Below are 19,373 nucleotides of genomic sequence, written 5' to 3' on the forward strand. Positions count from 1 at the left end.
GAGTTATGCTAAAACCCTCTTTACCAGGTCAACATGCAGGACATCGATATCGCTGAGTATGGCGAGTGGTGCAACCATAACATCATCCGAATGTGAAAATTCTAATGCAGGTGCCATCATCATTGCCAGCCTGAGCTGCGCCCACCACAGGGCAAAGGCCTCTCCCATATCTCGCCCTGTCCTGCGTGCCAGCTGCGCCCCCCTATCCCTGAAAATTTCTAGATCTCATCCACCCACCTAATTTTCTACCGCCCCTGCTATGCTTGCGTTCCCTTGGAATCCAGTCCGTTACCCTTAAGGGCCATCGGTTATCTTGCCTGCGCATTACATGCCCTGCCCAAGCCCACTTCTTCCTCTTGATTTCGACTAGGATATCATTAACCCCAGTTTGTTCCCCGACATACTCTGCCCTCTTCCTGTCTCTCAGTGATACACTTATCATTTTCCTTTCTATAGCTTGCTGCATTGTTCTTAACCTTAGTTGGACCCTTTTCATTATCTTCCACGTTTTTGTCCCATAGGTGAGTACCGGTAAGATACAGCTGTTATATACTTTTCTCCTGAGGGATATCGGCAAACTGCCATTCATGAGCTGAGAGAACCTGCCCATTATTATTCTTCTAGTTATTTTGCTCTCGTGATTTGGATCTGCTGTCACTATCTGCATCAAGTAAACGTATTCCCTTACCACCTCCAGCCCTTCGCTCTCAACTGTAAACTGCTGTTCCCTTCCAAGACTGTTGAGCATTACTGTAGTTTTCTCCATATTAATTTTTAGACCCACTGTTACGCTCTACCTGTCTGGCTCATTGATCATGCTTTGTGGTTCGTCTAATACATTAAGTATGCATTGCATAATAAGGACCCACCACTGCTGCTTCATCTTGTGAATAACTGCGATAGCACCTATGGCACACACATAAAAAAATTAACAGCTCATGTCGAAGTGCTGATGACATGACCTTGAATTTCTCAGGAAAGGAAAACCAGGGTGTTTCAATTCATTACTTTTCATTTTGGTTTCAGGGTCACCCTGGTGGAACCCCCATCATTCAACTGTCACATTCTGTTGAATTTGTTTATACATCCGAAAGTATGTACTGCAACAAAATCCCATTCTGCTTCGGTCTTTTATGACTTAGCATTCAAAGTACCCATCGCGCCATTAATTTTCTCTAACTCTATTCTTTTGCCATTACAGTGAGTGCACTGGTATAAGACACCTTTTTCCTAAGCAATGGTTCGCCTTTCGTGACAGTGCATCAGTACAGCACAGATTTTGTTATAGTTTCACCTCTGCTGATGGCTTTTCATGGGTCACCACCATGTTCATCTTTACACAATGTACTCCCGCGTTCAAATTCCTGACAGCCTTTTTATAACATCATAACACATTGTATATTCCATCTAAGCTACCAGCAGAATGTTGTGAATTTCTGTTGGAATCTTTATTTTGTAGGAGTTTTCTAACCGTGCCTCATCGCTCGACATGGTCCACATCACTACCCAGCCACCCCGTCTGCTACTTGACCAACTTGTGAAGAAACAGCTTGTAATGGACCTATAATTTGGCATACCCACTTTTTCTTTTAAGTTAATTTACAAGCCACAAGTTATATTGCAAACCTTTGTACCACACGAAAAAGGCTTGGCATTTACAGACGTCAGCCATATTTACAACATACTCCTGGTGCATGAAAAAAAAGAAACATTGGTTGCATTACTCCCTTGACGCTAAACAGAGCCTACTATTCTAAATTCAGCCTGTCCAGTCCAGACAAGCACAAGTGTAACACTGGGCTTTAACTGTAAACTAAGGAAATTGTTTTCATGCAAGCATCATTTCAGGGCCACAGGCTTCCCTTGTGTAATTAATTTCAGTGGTAAAGGGCAGAGCACTAGAATGAGAACAGTGCCGAAATCCCGAGGCTGGTCACTGGCTACTAATTAATCATGGACACATGAGGCTAAGCAAAAAAACATGTCAAAAATAAGACTGAAGAGCTTTTATTCTTGCATGTACAGTTGTGGACAAAAGTTTGCAGGATGTAGATTTGCGGAAAAAAATTTATTTCTGCGTTGCCTCGCTAGAGTCTGCTGGTATTTGCTCCAGCAGATAGAACACGCATGTGTCCTCATGAATCCATGCTTTTCATTTACTTGTTTTGCCTGATCTCATAGAAGTAAACGTTAGCACGCGAGCACTAAGGCTTCCAATCTCGAAAAAAAAAAAAAATGTCTGTTTGAACATCTGAAGTCAGATAAACCTGCAGAAATGGAATAAATATGGCCACAACTGTGCCACGCCTCGGTTTTGAACCCTCGGCGGCACGAACAGATCAGCTTTGCTGGCCATGCAGTGTACGATAAAATTATGCTGTTGCCATGACCTATCACCCCTTGTGTCTAACTGCCATTCTTTCATGCTGTACATTCCATGTCATTGTCTTCATCAACTTCCATCTGTGCACAATGGATCACAACACATTGCTTGCACAGTGCCCTCTTAAGGTGTGTTAAGCAATCTTAAAATTTTATGGTGCGTTACCAGCAACGTCGCCAATCACAGATTTCGCTGATCTTTGCTAAAGCCTGACCTTGGAACCCTAGCCTTGAACCGAAAGCGAAATGAAACATGCTAGCGCACATACTTAGCATTTGGCCAAGCAAAATAGGCTGCAATTTTGTTTTGTACGAATCCGAGTCACGCAAACTTTTGTCCATGACTGCACCTTTGGCCAGTCAACCAACAGTAATGCATGTATTGCAGAACGGCTGAACATACTCAGTGCAGGAATATATGCAAGTTTTATAGAAGCATAGCAAGTGGAAATTTAGCGACTGCATCAGTGACATATCAGATGTTGCTAGTGAACTGAACTTCTCCGGTGTCTGTTTTGAACCATGCCATACTCCCTGAAATATATCGCAATTTACTTCTTGTGCTGTCTATATAGGTGCAATTATCATGCCTTTTTGTCAAATGATATCAAACAGACACTAGATCTGCAAAAAAACGAATGCTCATTGGCAAATGCAGATCCCATGATGGTTTGTGTTCATGCCATTGATGCGATATTTAGGTTTGCCATCTGATACCCTTGTCACATGGCACTCCTTGAAGGCCTTTCCAGCAAAGATGCCTCCTTTTGCAAAAGGAGCAAAACCTCAAAGGAGTAGCAACACATACACAGCAGGCCAAAGGTAAAACAGTTGTTGAGCTTTAGCACCAGATGCTGTGCATAATGTGGCTGAAGTGAGTGTTTTAAAATTGAACTGCAGTACTTTACGCATTACTTGAGCTCAGAAATTTATCTCATTTTACTTCCTCCATAAAATAATTAAAAAGGCCACTTACCATGGGCACCCAGTATTGCTGCTGCATTTTTACTGCCTTAATGTACAAGTATAAAATATGAACTGCAGTGCAGAAAGTAAAACCAGGCTAATCATTTTTTATTTATAAGATGTTTTTAAGCATTCTCAGCTACTTAGGTTTTTAATTCTTTGCTTTTACTATTTTATGCCAGATGGCACTACGTTAGTGAGTACTCGAAGGCCACCCCATAGGGGTCAGAAGGTCCCGAATGGACGCCTTGGCCTCCGAGGATATTAGTGGCAAAGGCACTACACTAGTGCCATGTAGCTGTTCACTGAGCGCCTTTGAACACAGGGACCCGATTCTCAAAGGCCTTTGTGGCGTCCATGTGAAAGGGGTAAGAGTCCAAAAGCGCAGATTTATCTTCACCCTTGAACTCTTCCTACCACTGCACCTCCTCTCTAAAGTGCCAGTTACAGCAACTGCTGCTGTATTAAGCTACAACCACACATATCTGTGAGCTGGAAAGCCTTCAATTGTCAAAATGTCTGTGCCATTTCATGCACCCAGATGTGACACTAATTTCTAATTGTCAGGACAATTCTGCTCTAGGAAAGAAGCACACTGCAATAGTTTCAATCATGAAATCACAAATTTATGCACAACTGCTACAACAAAACCCGTGTATAAAATTCTTGACAGCAACGTGTATATGAACAAGCACTATGAAAAAATGCCATTACTTACAGATGGTAATGTGCTGGAGGTGTGTCATTAGACTCACTATGTCTGTGACAACTGCTTATTACACACAAAAATACACATAGCACAAATATAGTCTACAACACAGCCAAACGTTTTCTCTGTTTGGGAGCACAATTAAGCCACTTAGTCAGCAGTAGTTGATAAAGCACCTTCTAAGTCAGAGAGGGCAGCTTCTTGATATCTTTCACCTGTACATGCACATTTAAGTTGCACTGAAGACCAAATTCTCTAAGTGGTACCCGTGTACCACCAGCACATGGAGGTACCACATAAATTTCAGCAGTGTGCTCCAAAGGTCTTTCATGTGTGGAAGGATTTATAGTATTGTGCACTTTTATGTTTGGCGAGACACTATGCAGATAAGACCTAAGTATAGTGAAAGTGCTCTCAGGAGTGTGCTTCCCAACATGAAGGAAAGCGGCAGTATTGTTCATTAGGCCCCTGCCACAGGCATCACACACAGCATGCATATGGTGTTTCACAACCATATGGCCAAACAGGCTTTCTTTCGAATCAAAGTATATGGAACACTTGTAACATTCATGACTGCTGACTGATGGAGACGATCGAGGCACAGAGCCTGTAGCTTGCACAGATGTTAGTGTTTCAGAAGAGGCGATACTTGATTCTGCACATGTCGCCAGCTGCAAAATGGTGTTGCACAAAGCTTTAGCAATGGCATCCGGTCGTGAAGTTAGGCTTTGTCGACCTCTGTGAAAATTTAACTTGTGCAAGTGAAGTAGGTGTTCCGACGATGCCAAGAAATTGCACACGCTGCACTTGAACTCCTGCTTTTTCAGAAACCGCCTAGAGACGCACAAGGCATCTTGCTTAGGACGTGCAAGAGAAATGTGCAACTGCTCACTGCAACACTCTTCTTTGCGTTTCTCTGCACTTTCCACCACTTTGGAGGTTAAGGCCTGGAAGTCTTTCCTTCGAGGTGCGACAAACTTTGCTGCCTTACCAGGGTGTTTAACCTTGGAGTGCTCACGAATGCTTTGAGAACTGTGGCCCTTGTAGCTGCAAAAGCTACATGCAAACAGTCGCAGGCTTGCCGGGGGAGGATGGCAACTGACAGCACTGGTCGAAGGGATCTCAGTGCTGCTAGACACAGGGCTATGCTGTTCTCTAGTATGCCACGCAACAACGTCTGCACTATAAGAGCTGAAATGGCACTGGCCACATGTCTTGCGCTGTTCGATATGTTGTTTCACATGCAGAGCAAGTTCGCTCAGGCTTGACGGCTTGCACAGACATCCTTTCCATAAACACTGTTGGGTGGGCGAGTTTTCCAAAAGCTCTTGCACTTTTCTTGTTGCTGCTTCAATGAGCCCATCAATCTTCAGTTCCTTGGTCTCAAACCTGACTTCTTGAGTGGAATACTGTCCCAAGACATTGTGTTTCACGCGCTGGTGTCTTTCAACTTCTTCCTGGCTCATGAAGCACTCGTCACATATGCGACAGTGGTAAGGGTAGTACTTGAGATGAGAACAAATATGAAGCCGCAGTTCGCTGGCAGAACCACATCGCTCTTTGCATTCCGCACACTGGTATGGCTTTTCGACTACATAACAGCGAGCTTCTTGTTGCGAGATAAAGTTTTCCACCCAGGCCTCGAAATCTTCATTTTTGCAAATAGTAAATGCTGGAGGCCTCTGAGGGTGAGTTGACAGAAAGTGCTGTCTCAAGTGAGCCTCAGTCAAGGTGGAATGGCCACACGCTCCACACTGGACAGGCAGATAGTGAAACTCTAGAAACATATGCTCCTGAAGCTTTTCTTTATCCAAAAAGGTGAGGCTGCAAAACGGGCAGAACAGACACTTGTCCATGGCTAATGCTGTATTTTTCCTTTTCAGCATAAGCTCCAACGTCTCCGAGATTCGAAGGCTGATGTTGTGGACCACGATGCAGTGCTTTGTGAGTTCCGCCAGTGTCACGAGAAGGTCAGGGCAGAAGGGACAAGGTTTTGTTGACTGTGGTGTCGACAGTGCAGAGGACGTCCCGAGAGAGTTGTCTGAGGCAGTGACACATGGAACAGTGGATTGATGCACCTGTTCTTCCATCGAGACTGCTTCCTGAGAGACGAAGTTGATGATACATTGTTCAGGATCACTTTGTAGTGCTACCATGAACTTTCTGAACTCTTCTGCCAAGCGGTCAGTGCGGAATGTGAGATGTAGAGGGCTGTCAAAGTGGTAATCGCAGAGGTGCTTCAGCATTTTTTCATATGTTGGCTCAGAATGGTGGCAGATGCCGCACTGCACGACATCCATGTCATGACCAACGCAGTGCTGCACCAGTGCTTGTGGGCTACGAGATGGCAAGTCGCAAATAAAACAGGTGTACTTTTCGGCCTTCGGATGCAACGTGCTTAAGTGCCACTCAAACACATCTGGGTTGAAACATTTGAACCCACAGCCAGAGGTGGTACACCAGTAATGCGTCAGACTAACGCGCTGTGAGGGAATGTTGGCTAGAGCAGTTGGCTTTTCCGCATCTGTGCAAACAAAAACCAGCAGCTTCTCATTAGCATGGAAGTGCTTATGATGGAGTTGGACGTGAATAGGCAGTTTGGACCTGTACAGGCAGTGGCCACACTGTTGAATCAGATGCCTGTGGGCACTCTCCATGTGCTGTACGAGGACCGCTATGGCATCAAAGAGCTTGCCACAATAGATGCACAGCAGGCGCCTCATTTCAGTCAGCTTGTGTGACGTGAGGTGATTGTAGAAATCAGCTGCCCGAGTACCCGTGTACTTGCACTGACCCACCGTACACTTGAAAAAGGAGAGCAGGAGCTTCGAGCCAACTAAGTCTCGTCTTAACAGCCAGTGGGACATACTGCCAGTTGCATTTACAGGGCCAAGGTGACTTGGTTCATGCCTCACCTCGTAACTCTCACCTTCACCAACGTAACTTCCCAGTGCAAGATTTGCTTCATACAGTTTTACTGCTCCTGACAAGCAATGCTCCTGAGCAGGATTTAAGTTGGGATCAGCTTGCTGCAGATCACATGGATCCGACACCACATCAGATGTGTCATGTCCCGGAAAATTTTCCTGTATGTGCATGTGGCAAATGAAGTGACCTTTGAGCTCCCTCCGTGTGGAGAATTTCCTGTCACAAAGTTCGCAGCCATGGCTAAATGGCTTGACATGGTTGCCCATGATGTGCTTTTCCATGGCCCCTAGGTCAACAGGGCCAAAGCCACACTCGCACTTCACAAACGAAGCGTTTTTAAAAGCAGTGGCATTCAAGCATGGAGTGTCTGGACGTTGCATTGCTGGCTGCACAGCAAGTCTGTCTGTTGAAAACATTGCAGGCAGTAAAGAACCACTGAGGTCAATGTTTTCAGAGCTTGCACATGGTAGAGCTACTTGCCTGTTGCTGCACACAGCCTTCAGTCCACTAAGTGTTGCCAATGCTGACATGTTACGTGACGAAACACTGGGACTGTCCAGATGAGGTGGTGATACAGGCTCATCTTTCAGCACAACAGGTCCAGTGTTTCTTGAACTATCTGAAGAGGTGAAAGTGGGGTTATCCACAACAGAAGCAGTCCGATGATTTTTAGGCTTATTGCACGCTCTTGACGCATGGAAGGGAGACTCCTGAGCCGACTTATTCGTCACGTCGGAAGCAGAAGACCAAGGCGCCGCACACAGGCTTGCAGAGTGCGCGACACCTCCAGATGACGACATGATTCCAATCGGTGCACCACTTGCACTGTCTAAAAAATTTGCACCCTGATTGAATGTCTGTTTACATTTTTCCAAACAAGTCTGTAAGCCATCTTTGCCTGTGCTTACTGCAAGACTTTTGGGGTCCCTAAGCAAGTTAATTTTTGCTTTTTCCGAGCTTGCATTGGCTTTGGAACTCCCTCCAGTTTTGTCCAAGACGTTACACGGCACATTGCAGCTGCCTACTGCAGCTGACAGCGTGGGTGCCCCTTCAGCAGCAAGACGAGTGTTACTTTTGGTGCACACTGGGACTAGACTCGTGCAGTGCGCAGAGGTGGCAGACTGGGTGTCTTGTTGGACCTGTGGGCACTCTGAAGGAAACTTTTTAATTGCAGGTACTGTATTGCTCGCCATTTCGTTTCTTATAGTGCTAGGCAAAAATGTACTGAAGCCCTCAAGATCATTTACCTACCGGCCTGCCACTGCAATGAGCTAATGGCGCGCTCACAGCCAGAACAGAGTTTTGAAAGCAGTCACAGTGAGTTCCACAATTCAAAAGAATGCATTCCTCCGGGATTTTTCTGCCTTGCACAGGAGCTGTCGCGCACAGTCTGCTGACATGAAGCACGGACTAACGGCCACAACTTGTCCGCACAAGGCTAACCAGGAAATGAGATGGATGCACTTCACTGCCACTGCATGGTGGAACTGCCAGTTCTCGCTCCTTGAGCACAAACGCCGCGACGACAGAAAAGCGCGCTGACGGCAAGCAGCGACGAAGCAATGCGTCACCGTGAGCAGAGAGACGCGATCGCGATTCCACGGCGCTCTTTCATATTGATGGCTTGGCACACGAAGATCTCCGAAGTTCCCCGATACTTTGGCTGTCGTCAGGTCCACGTTTCCTAGAAAATAAAAGAACCACGTATATATTAGACTACTGAGACTGCCAGCTCGAATGTTAGGAGCTCTACAAACACAATTTGTGAAAATACGCGTTCTCCTCCCAAAAAAGCATGCACAACTAATCTAGCTTTCATGCAGATATACGCCGTTGTGTCCACAACGTTCGTCGCGACCATTTCACGAATCGTTTAGAAAACTTACAACCGTGCCTTTGTCTCCAAACTTCAGAGCATCTGCCCAGGAACATGCACAACGGCTCTCTCCATAATGGCTTTTCGGACTTTTTTTTTTTTAGGGATTTGCCAACCCTACACCTGTCCGCGGAAACACCACACCAATTTACTCGGTGAAATAAGTAATGCAGAGCTACTCCGAGCGAAGCACAATGCTCAAACTGTTGTTGATCGATCTTCGGTTTTGACACCGCACCACTCTGTCGACTCTGTGTGCCCAGCAGAGCACACCAAAACTGGCTCAAACATGCCGTGAAAGTCCGGAAATAGCCAAAAGCCACAACTCATGCTGAGAAATGTGTTCTTAGTTGAAAGGTTTAAATTCAAAATATCGCGTGGCGAACGTACGATCATACAATCGAATGCGTAGTGGCGCGAAAACAAAATCCATTGGAACACCCAGAATGGGATAACAAGATAAAAAAAAAACAATGACAAACAGGCGGCACAATGACCGGTAAAATCGCGGTAAAATCCTTTCTGCGCTTATTATCACCTTCGAAAAAATGTGAATACTAAAAAGTACATTTTTTGACAACTCAATCACAAAACCGAAAATGAAAATAATTAAGTATAAGAGCCTGTTGGCTCTCATCTCTTGACTCCAGAAAATTTGTCATAGAAGATAATATTTGGAAGAGAAGTCGTGTGAATGGGACGACAGAATAATTTTGGCAGCGCCCCCGCCTTGCCCATGCGAGCAGGGGAGGGTGGGGGGGGGGGGGGGGGGTATAGATTGCTGCCAACGTTTTTAGATTAGGTAAGTTGGGAAAGAGCGCGCTCGCCATGTAGACGCAGCGGGTCCCTTCCGTATCCCGCGCAGCGGCGGCGCTGCCGTTGCTCCTTCCGGGATCGTCTGCTACTTCTCCGAGCGCTCCGTGCTGAATGGCGGAATTAAGACCGATCGAGGACCCGAAGTGGACAACGACCGTGTTTTCCTTACACAGGCATCCAATATTGGCCAGCAATAGCCCCGGAAGCCACAGGTACGACAGGGAAGTAAAAGCATGGAATCTAGCAGAACTGGACCCGGCATGGGGTACGTTGTCGCACGCTTGCTCGACATCGAGAAAACAGCAGCACAAACCGACGGTCCGGAAGAAATTCATTTGTGCCGCTGTGAGTACTGTACATGAATTTCCGGAGCGCACCTCCGCTCCCAGACCCCAAAACACCAGCATCTTCTTGGAACTGAGCCTCAGGCTCACATGCATAATCTCATACTGGCCTTCTACCTTCGAGCCGACGGTTCGGACGACCTTCATTTGTGTCGCTGAGAGAAATTCACTGCGAGAAGCCCGCCTCCATTCGCGGCATAATTTTTCTTCGATTTGCGGCTGCCTCGCCTCAACTATCCTCAAATTCATAACCTTCTTTGCCCATGCGTTTTATTTAAAAAATCGGCGAAATAAAGGAACAAAACAGTTCTATTTTTTACGCAAACATTGAAGTTACAGTTCAATATTTTAAACGTTTAAGTTGATTTTATGCGTTTTATAGTCATGTGGGTATGAAGAATTTCCGTGCGTGTCAGCAGCACTTTAGCCCCCCTAGCTCGCTGGCGACACGCGCGTGTCACCAGGCGCTGCCAATAATTTTGTTTCCACACTGACCAGGTGTGAGTGAAGTCTCCTCACCTTCTTTTGTCCTTGCGTATGAGACTGCGGCAACACGCACACGCTTTGCAACAGTTTTCTAGGAATACGAAGGCAGACACCAAACCAGTCAAACTCGGAACGCGCTGTGCGCGCCACTTGATGGAAGGTGCAACATGCAACGACTTTTTGCCACTGCACTACACTAACGTGTTCTATGACCAAGTTTAGGGCAAGCCTGGTGCAGAAAAGTGCGCTACAGTAACACTCCAACCGCACACAGGGTGAGCATAAATCTTGTGACGCATCCGTAGTATCATCTGGCGCATTTTTTTCGCGTTGCGAACACGAAGCGTTAAAATAGGTGAGGGCAGTAGGCGACTGTTCTCAACTGTTTTCAGGCGCATAAGTGGGTCGGTGTCTAGTGAATGTTTACTATGCTCGTTGAAGCTCGCACTCCTGGCCTGTGACAGCCGCCGTTGTAGCTGCAGTTTCTTTTAAACGTCCTGATGAGTTGATTTTTCTCGAGGTTCAACAGTAGCGGATATGAAACTTCCAAGGTGCTGGTAGAGAATGCGTGGAGTTTCATGAAACACAACTCATAGGTGAGTTTTTGTTGTGTTTGTTTCTTTCGCTGCGACGTTTTTCGGAAAACGTTTGTTTCGAACCTTTGCACGTCGCTGCATTGCAAGCATGCAGACGTATTGAATAGTCTGCCTGCCTTTTCATTTTTTTTTTTGCCTTCGGTCGATTGCTACTGCGGAGGTATTGCACATAATTTGGTAGAAGTATGTTCACGTTCCTGCCTTCTCGGCGAGAAGCAACTATGCTGCGTGCCTGCCGCCTTGTTCTACGCTGTGTGAGCGCCCTGTCTCGTCAGTCCATCGGCGGTCAAGCGCTTCTTTTACAGCGAGCCGTCGCGGTCATTCGTGCGTCACACTTTTGGCGCATGACTTCGTAACGGCGGAACGTCCGCTCATGCTCGGTCGTGCCGCGTACTTGACCAACTGCAGCCCGTCACGCTGAGTCTAACGACTTGTCGCTGTTCGTTCGCACAGGAAGCTGCTGCATGCGGGGTATGTTACGCCCGTCAATGATCGGATGGCATCTCCCCACAGCCTGCGGTCAGCTGCTGTTTGAACGTCCACGTTATGACACGTTTGTCATTCGATGTAGTACGGATGCTTGTCGGTGGACCGCAGGTATTCCGCATAAACCTTCGATCATTTGCTGACTCCCGTCCTCAGTAGCGCCGAACGAGCTGTGCGTGCGCCCACGCTGGCTGAAACGCGGCATGCTCACAGACTTGACCGAGTGCAACACTCTTCCATCTCAGTTCCGCACTGTAGTCGCGCCTTGATTGCCATTTCCGTGTGAGGTAGTGAATGCCAATGTAGATGTGACTCATTTGCAGTGAAGGAGTGTCGTATGAGGAAATTCCGTCTAGCAGAGCCAATCAACCTCACTGCCTTCAAGGTTGCGGACGTTGTGGCGGTGCTTGTATTAGAAAGCGAGGCAGGTTTCTGATTTATTTGGTTCGCATCAAATGTACTAAAATTAACATGCAAGTTTCAGTATAGGCACGGTGATGTTCGGCGTCCGTAAAATTAAGTGACTTTCAATGTGGGTCAGAATGTTTTGATTGGCATACGTTCTGCACGCTGCTCTTCTAAATCGCCTCTGACAGGCACTGTTAACTGGGACCACAAACTTCCGAACAGTTCATTCGTGCATTGCTTTGGTGTGGTTCCAGGCAACTTGAGATGAAACCTAAAGTAGCAAATCTTGGGGCACAACAACTATGTCGTAAAGAGGAATTCAGTTTAGAGTTAATATGGCCTCTTATGTGATGGAAACCTAAATTGGTTGCCACAAGCATAAGATAATGGTGCCATCTCCTGTAGCCCAGATTTTAGCAGAGTTTGTAAAGTAGTCCAAAGTTTGAATGCAATGCTGAGATAAAGTATTCTGTAGCAAGTTTTGAAAGATATTTCTGCTCTGTACTCCTTCTAGTACTGTTAATTTTTGTGACTGTTTTCAAGTATGCACGTTTCCCTCACGTGCACTTTCATTTCATTGAATTTTGAAGGCAGCTGAAAATCAGATTGAAGCCTGGAAGCTGCCTGCGTTCTGCAGTTTTTATTCCAGGAAATTTAGATTTTTTTACCTCGTGCTGCAGGTCAGCCTTAGTCAGCGGAAGTTAAAATGATTGTACACTAATCAAATAAAATCAAATAAAATTTTAATCACACTCGCATAATACATAATGTTTTCCTGTCCAGCCTAAGCACACGGTGCTTTTTGGCTGTCCAGGTAGCAGAGTGTTACATCAGGTGTGTAAACAGTTCACTATTATCAGTCTTTTCTGTAATCCTCTGTACAAATTTGCACATTTGGAATGAATAAGTCCTGTATGTTAGGCATATGGTCATGATCATCTTGGGTAAACTTTGCCACTCTGTGCTTCAAAGAGTGCTCACTAATACAAACCAACGCCATGCATGCACCATGGGGAGGGTGTTGTCCTGTTGTGGTGGCTACCGGTAATGGTTCAAGCATTGGCATGATGTCATGCTAATCCCTGCTACTGGTTACATGAAAAACCATGGCTGCTTTGAGTCGATACTCATTGAACAAGAAAGGCACAAATAGACAACTGCAGCCTGTTATTTGTCTCTCTTTAACTAGACAGCTTCTGCTTGAAAATCGGTAACTGAATTTTCAAGACTGTGTTTGCGCAAAAGCAGTTGGTGACTGGCTTTTACCTGCAGGAGCCACGATAGCCCAGTGTTTGATAGCCAAGGCACCATCTGTTTGCAGATCGTTCTGACGTGCTGATAATTTCAAGAATTTGGGCCCAGGGCCAGTAAATATAACGATGCTTTTTCAGTTTCATTTTTGTTTTTCCTACTATTCGTCAATGGCTCAAATGACACCGTGCACCGCCTGTATCTGGGCTTGAGCCAACAATGAAATTATAGTGAAATGCGGGGTGCAGCGTTGCTTGAGCGTGTAGAAAACAGTGGCGAATTCAAAAGACTACAATGAAACTAGTGTGATTATTGTATTATCCTGGCCGTAGTTTGCTGGCCAGAATATGCTGCCTGATTTTAGTGGGATAGGTGGAGAGCTTTTACATAGTTTCTCATCTTAGGGAACGTTTGCAAAATTTATATGTGTATTTGGGAATTGTCAAGCGCCAAGAGGAAGGCGCATTGGCAAGAGAGGAGCATGATTATTTTGCTTGGGACACCTGTTTCTTTTTTTATTCTTGTGACTAAATACCCTTTGGCCCGGGAATTGTCTGGTAAGGATTAAATTTATCGGATAAGTGTGGTTAAACAACAATTGTTGTTGGGCTGCTTTGTGCCTGGCTTTCGCGAGAAGAAAAAAAAATGAAGAGTAGTGAGAGAGAAGCATTAGTGGTACACAGGATGACTAATGTGGATGCCTTTCGTCTTTGTTTGTTCATGTCACTTGTTCATTCTTTCTTCTCCTCATGTCACTCACCCTGTGTCTCTTCATGTGTTCATGTTTGTGCTGTTATTTATTTCCCTCTGTTAAACAGGTTCAACAACCTTGTAAGAATGAATTGGCTGAAACAACTTGTGCTTTTATGCTCACTGCATTCTACTCTTCTTTTTTTGTAACGATACTTTTTAAGGCTGCTTCTGACAGCTCATTGTCCCTTCACACATCGCGCCGTTGTGATCCTCTTGAAAAGTTGTGTGCAAGCGCTTCATAGCTATGCATGTGCCCACCCATTTTACAGCTTGTGGATGTGCACCAAAGGTGATGCTGCAGGGCCGGCTCTCTGAAGCAGTGTCGTCTATCTGCACAAGCCAGCATGGTCTCTCCCATGACACCAGTGTTCACAGGTACTATGGTCAGCATTGAATGTGCAAACAGCACATGGTGCAACAGATGTGAGCAGCTAAATTTGGAGTACATTCCAACTTAAGAATTTGGTAGTTTTTTAGTACGGCCTTTTGGAATTCACTGTCACATAAAATGAAGCTTAGGAACATTTTTTTTTTTTACAATAACAACTTGCTTCAGACAGACGTGTGTAGGTACTTTCTTATGCATGTTAGAAGGGTTCTGCTGTCGCGTCAGCCAAAGGGACAGCTTGGAGAAGTGATATTGTCTGCTAACAACACACCCGCTGCTGCTGATAAGAGCTGTTTTCTGTTCTACATCTGCTGCCGGACAATATTCTATGCACAGAATGCAATGTGCTTGCCTGGCGTAGGACATGAGTTTGATCAGTCCCAAGCCAATATCTTGTTGATATCGCAAGAAATTTTGAGAAGCGTTCTATCGACAGCTAAGAAGCCTAAAGCAAAAATACTCAGTAGGTGCGGGGTACCGCAGGTGGGACACTTACCGAGGCATTTCCAATTGGGAGAAGAAAGGCAGTGAGGTAATGATCGACACATGCGAAACCGGTTCAGAAGTGAAAGTGGGAGATTTTGACCATTGGGCCATGCCCCTTTGACCTCGCGTTGTTTACAAAAGGAAAAGGTCTATAGGACACCAGATTCAGCCTTGGTGCATCTGTGACGCAGGAACTATAATAGTTTCTCTTTGCTTGTTTACTCCTCAGTGGGTCAAGTGGTAGCTCAGATGGCAACTGTGCGACGGTGCCTTCATTTTTTTTTATAGACGGATTGCATAGTCTGCTCTAATGCAGGCTCTATAATGATGTTGGAATCATCTTTGTGGTTACAACTATTATTCAGAAATCATCATTATTGCAGGACGAAGCTCAACTTTGACAAGAAAGGCCTCATAAGATTTGCTTACAGTTTTTTAAGCATGAACTTAATTGTTGCTTGAAGGAACGCTTGAAGGAACGTCTTACGCAGCATTTCAAAGAAAAAAAGTACTAAGAGAAATTTGGTCTGTCTACACCTTTCGTGTCCCTACACAGTTTCTGAAGTTGTTATGAAACTAGGGCTTTGATTATTGCCACAGTCACTGCTTTGCTTTGGCCTGCATGCTTAAGGGGCTTGTCCATCTACTTAGGTTGCAATGTAGACTCTGTGCATTGCCAGGACAAATTGGAGCGTATCCGAAATGCACCCACTGACACATGCTGCTCTGCGACCATGGCTTGCGCAGAGTCGCCGGAGGCTGTGGTCCCGCTGTACGAGGAGCCCCCTGGGAGCCCAGACCAACGGAGGGTAGGGAGACGTCACCACCGCCTATACCACCGCGCGCCCCTGTGGTGCGGGCAGGTGGCACGTATGCCTCTCACTGTGCCGCTGGCACTCCTCTCTCCTCCTTCTCCAAGCCTGCTCAGGTATTGGGCTCACTCCTTCGTCCCCCCTCCACCTCCGCATCCCCTTCCCCCCGTGACTGAAGCATGCACTCTGTGGGGAATCGCTGCATGCTGCTTGCCTGCCCTACCAAGCACCTCTCCTTGAACCTGCCAACCGGAAACGTGGTTGGTCTTGCCCCAGGCTTTCCTGCCAACTGTTGGTACAGTGTACAGGTTGCACTCCTCCTGCAGGTGGGCATGTCTGCTTGCCGATTTCATGGGTATATTATGTGGTAAAAGGCAAACGGGGCAAGTTAGGAGCTGACCTTGTTTAACAGCGTGCTCAAGAGCAGTGACAAGAGGAGCGGAAATGAGACGGGCACTGTCCCGTTCTCACTTAGTTTCACATTTTGTTTCTTCCTGTGCTGTTCCTGCATAAGGTGCATTGAATATAGGCAGAGCCGCTCACTTTCTATTTCTTAATGCTGAAGGATAGTAGCAGTATGATATGGTGAATTATGGCGTTCGATCAGTATCTCGATGTAGAAATCTTCCATAGCATCAGTCTGGTATTACAGAACGTTGTCATTTGTAGGTTTAACCTTACATGATGTTGCCTATTCCTGGTGTGAGTTTTTCTGCATATAAACGTGATGAAAGCTGCATTATGTGGCCGAGCAAAGTGTGTTAGTTGCTTTTGGCGTTTCATTCTGCATAAAGCAGCTGGCAGCTGACTTCTATAGCCAGTTCTTCATTTGTAGTATTGCTTAGACTAAAGCTTGTGTCTGCTGTCATCTACTATGGCCTTGGAGTGTTCTAGCTTCTGCGGCAATTTTTTTGTTGTATCAGGGCACTCATTGTATGTCAGGCAACCAGTAAGACATATATGAAGTGTTCAGGTTTTTAATAACAGTAACATTAATAAGTATAATCATAGTGGACACAATTTGCTGCGGAATTCTAGCATGTCTTGGCGCTAAAATTTGTTCTCACATTCTTAGCTTGCTCCGGTCGTCGATTTTAAGTACATTGTTCTGAGGAAACGCATATCTCTGAGTGTATTATACAGTCCTTTACTACCTAGTACTAATACACAACAGCATGCACAGTGTTGTGTAAGCATCAATGCACATCTGAATAGCATTTTGGGGTTCTTAGGACCAACGGTACCTTTCTGACTACGATACTGATGCTTAGCTCATCTCCTCTTTCACCATATAGGCATATAGCTATTAGTACTGTTCAATTCCAGTCATCATGGTGGAACCTATAATGCAACAGGCATGGAATGCAGAAAGTGCTAAGTGTTTTTCTGTGCATCTCTACCAGCAAGCCCAACTTTCAGCTGTGCACTTGCTTCAGTCAGACAATTTTATAACCTCACACATGCGTCTCCACAGCTCTGCCTGAGCATTCTTTGCCCAAAACATTAGCTTGGCTGCACCTTGCTGTTTGTGTCGATGCGACACACAATATTTGCTGCTGCTGCCCAACTAATAGTGCTAGGCTAACTTTTACACTTCGCAAAGTAGTCCATGAGATGGGTTTGCGTAGTGCAAGTAGATTTATAAGCATTTGAAATTCATGGCTCAGATTTTAGCTTGCTTGCATTTATTGCAAGGGCATGATCATATCCCTGTTTTCACACATTTTGTGTGAGGGGAGCATGGAGTGTTCTTCTGCTTTTTATCATCCGATAACATACCTTCTTCCTTCATGCTGCTAACACCCTTCCGCCTTGCACTTGCCAGTCTGCAAACACTTCTTAATTACAATGAACTTCTCGGCGGGCAGCCTTAACCGTTTCCAGTCCTCTGTCGGGCATCGCCCAACAGTGGAAAAGTGCGCGCCCGGTCAGTTGTTGGGCGGGGCCATTCACAGCATTTTGCTTAATGTTTTTTGTAGAAAAATTTAACGTGATCTGGTTGGAATTTATGAGAGTGAATTTTTATGGCGCAAGGGCATCTTCGGCCAAAGAGCGCCATGGCACAAGGTATTTTTCGTTTTGCTCAAGGTGGGGTCAAAGACCGATTTCTCAAGCATTTCACCCTGACTAAGCCGAGCACCAGGCCAGCTGAAGCTTGTACCCATTGTATCATTGTAGCCTATAAATTCTTAAACTATTTTAGCCTATAAATTCGCTATTTGTCTTTCCTTCCGAGCATAGCAGCACTATGCTAAGGCAAAGGTGTTTTTTAATCACGTGGTTTTAAAGGCCAGAATTGGCGCCAAACATGGCACCATGGCTTCCATTTCAGCAGGCGTGTGTTGTATGGGATGTTGTCTAATGAACTTATAGAAAGCGATGATGACGTTTGTAACGAAATACAACTATGTGCCTCCGCAGACAACCATTACGTGCAGTGACAGAACGATAAAAGTGGCAATAGGGAGGCGGTATTTTTTCCAAGACGTGCGAGAGGAAGCCAGACCTCCACACAGGAGAGTGCCTCAAGAGGTACCACACTCTAAAGAAGTTCCGCTGAAGCTATAGCGAAGCTGGAAAAAAAAAATGGTTTGAATAAGTGCTTATAATCGAATCATGGCGCATGGCACTCCTTTTCTTTCCGACGGTCTAGAGGGCCTGAAAGAATGCTGACCGGTGGAATAGTCGCTGGGGAAAGTGCACCTGACCAGAAAGTGTTAACACTTGCGGAACTTTCACATGGGCAAGAAGTCCTGTTACGATGTATTTTGGTGTGACTAGTCGAGAAGCTTTAAGTGAACTGGACAAGAAGTATGGGCTTCTTAACTCTAAGCGCAAAAAGAGCTGGCTTTTAGTAGTACCAAAAGTTAAATGCCTAGAGTTAAATTAATGTTAAGCTAATGTCAAGTCCAGAAGTTGTGTCTCAGGTGGACATGAATTTCCTGGTCCTAATATCATAGAGAGCAGAATGCCACCATTTACTATTCTGCGTCGTGATTGTAAGTGCTAAATGATCATTTCCCATGTTTGCTACCATTGCCAAATGCAGCAGTAGCCATCTTACTGCCATGGTGATACTGAACAATTCGATTTTTAGGTTCCTGAAGAAAAATGTGTGGCCAATGTTGTAAATACCCCTCATCGAAGTCATCACTCCACTGTTGACTGTGTCTATCTACCTTTTGCGTTTAGCGGTTGTTCTTTCAAGAAAGGTGCAATGCCTGTGTTATAAAGGGTGCAAACACTTGTTGCTCTGCCTACCCAGTTTGAAACCAGTTTATAAAAAAGCACCGCGTTGTTATCCTTCCTCGGTCCCCGTTTCTTTTTTGTTGAAGGAAGCAGTTTTTTAGGCAAAAATACAGGCTGTGGTGGCATCTTGTGATGGTGCCTGGAAATGCTAATACCAATCTTGATTACAAAATTAGCTGCATGCTTGGATGGATAAACAATAAGTGCAAACCCAGTTTCCCATGTTGTGAAGCAATTGGCATTTTGAACTAAGTGAACACATATCACCTTATCACATTATGACGCAATTTGTATTTTGCTTTGCACAAGGCAGACATCAGTCACCTCCATGAGAATTAGGTGCTTTATAGTTGAAACAACACTTGCATCGAGTTCAAGCTTTTCAGAGCAAAAATTTGTGCAGTCAGTTTGTGCTCTGTCTGAAGAATGCGGTGAAA

At 45.4% G+C, this 19,373-nt stretch overlaps 2 protein-coding genes across 9 annotated transcripts in view; one reads left to right on the forward strand and one right to left on the reverse strand.

Moving 5' to 3' along the window:
• Window positions 1-3,952: 3,952 nt before the first annotated feature.
• On the reverse strand, window positions 3,953-8,325 carry LOC144132957 (uncharacterized). Its single transcript, XM_077665712.1, has one exon. The coding sequence runs from the start codon at window positions 8,176-8,178 to the stop codon at window positions 4,237-4,239; it is 3,942 nt and encodes a 1,313-aa protein (XP_077521838.1). The 5' UTR covers window positions 8,179-8,325; the 3' UTR covers window positions 3,953-4,236.
• Window positions 8,326-9,787: 1,462 nt separating this feature from the next.
• The window catches only part of spri (Src homology 2 domain-containing protein sprint), a 42,259-nt gene continuing 32,673 nt past the window's right edge, over window positions 9,788-19,373 (forward strand). Inside the window, exons 1-3 of one of the 8 annotated variants that reach the window (XM_077665717.1) lie at window positions 9,788-9,889; window positions 14,271-14,376; window positions 15,623-15,803. In XM_077665717.1, the coding sequence (XP_077521843.1) occupies window positions 14,294-14,376; window positions 15,623-15,803 (264 nt within the window). In that variant the 5' untranslated portion in view covers window positions 9,788-9,889; window positions 14,271-14,293. Of the gene's footprint in view, window positions 9,890-10,556; window positions 11,104-11,552; window positions 11,575-14,270; window positions 14,377-15,622; window positions 15,804-19,373 lie in introns of those variants that run through there. The other 7 variants (XM_077665721.1, XM_077665716.1, XM_077665719.1 and 4 more) reach the window with 7 other exon arrangements.

The sequence above is a fragment of the Amblyomma americanum genome, chromosome 5 (genome assembly GCF_052857255.1).
Source record: "Amblyomma americanum isolate KBUSLIRL-KWMA chromosome 5, ASM5285725v1, whole genome shotgun sequence".
In the NCBI taxonomy this organism is placed as follows: domain Eukaryota; kingdom Metazoa; phylum Arthropoda; class Arachnida; order Ixodida; family Ixodidae; genus Amblyomma; species Amblyomma americanum.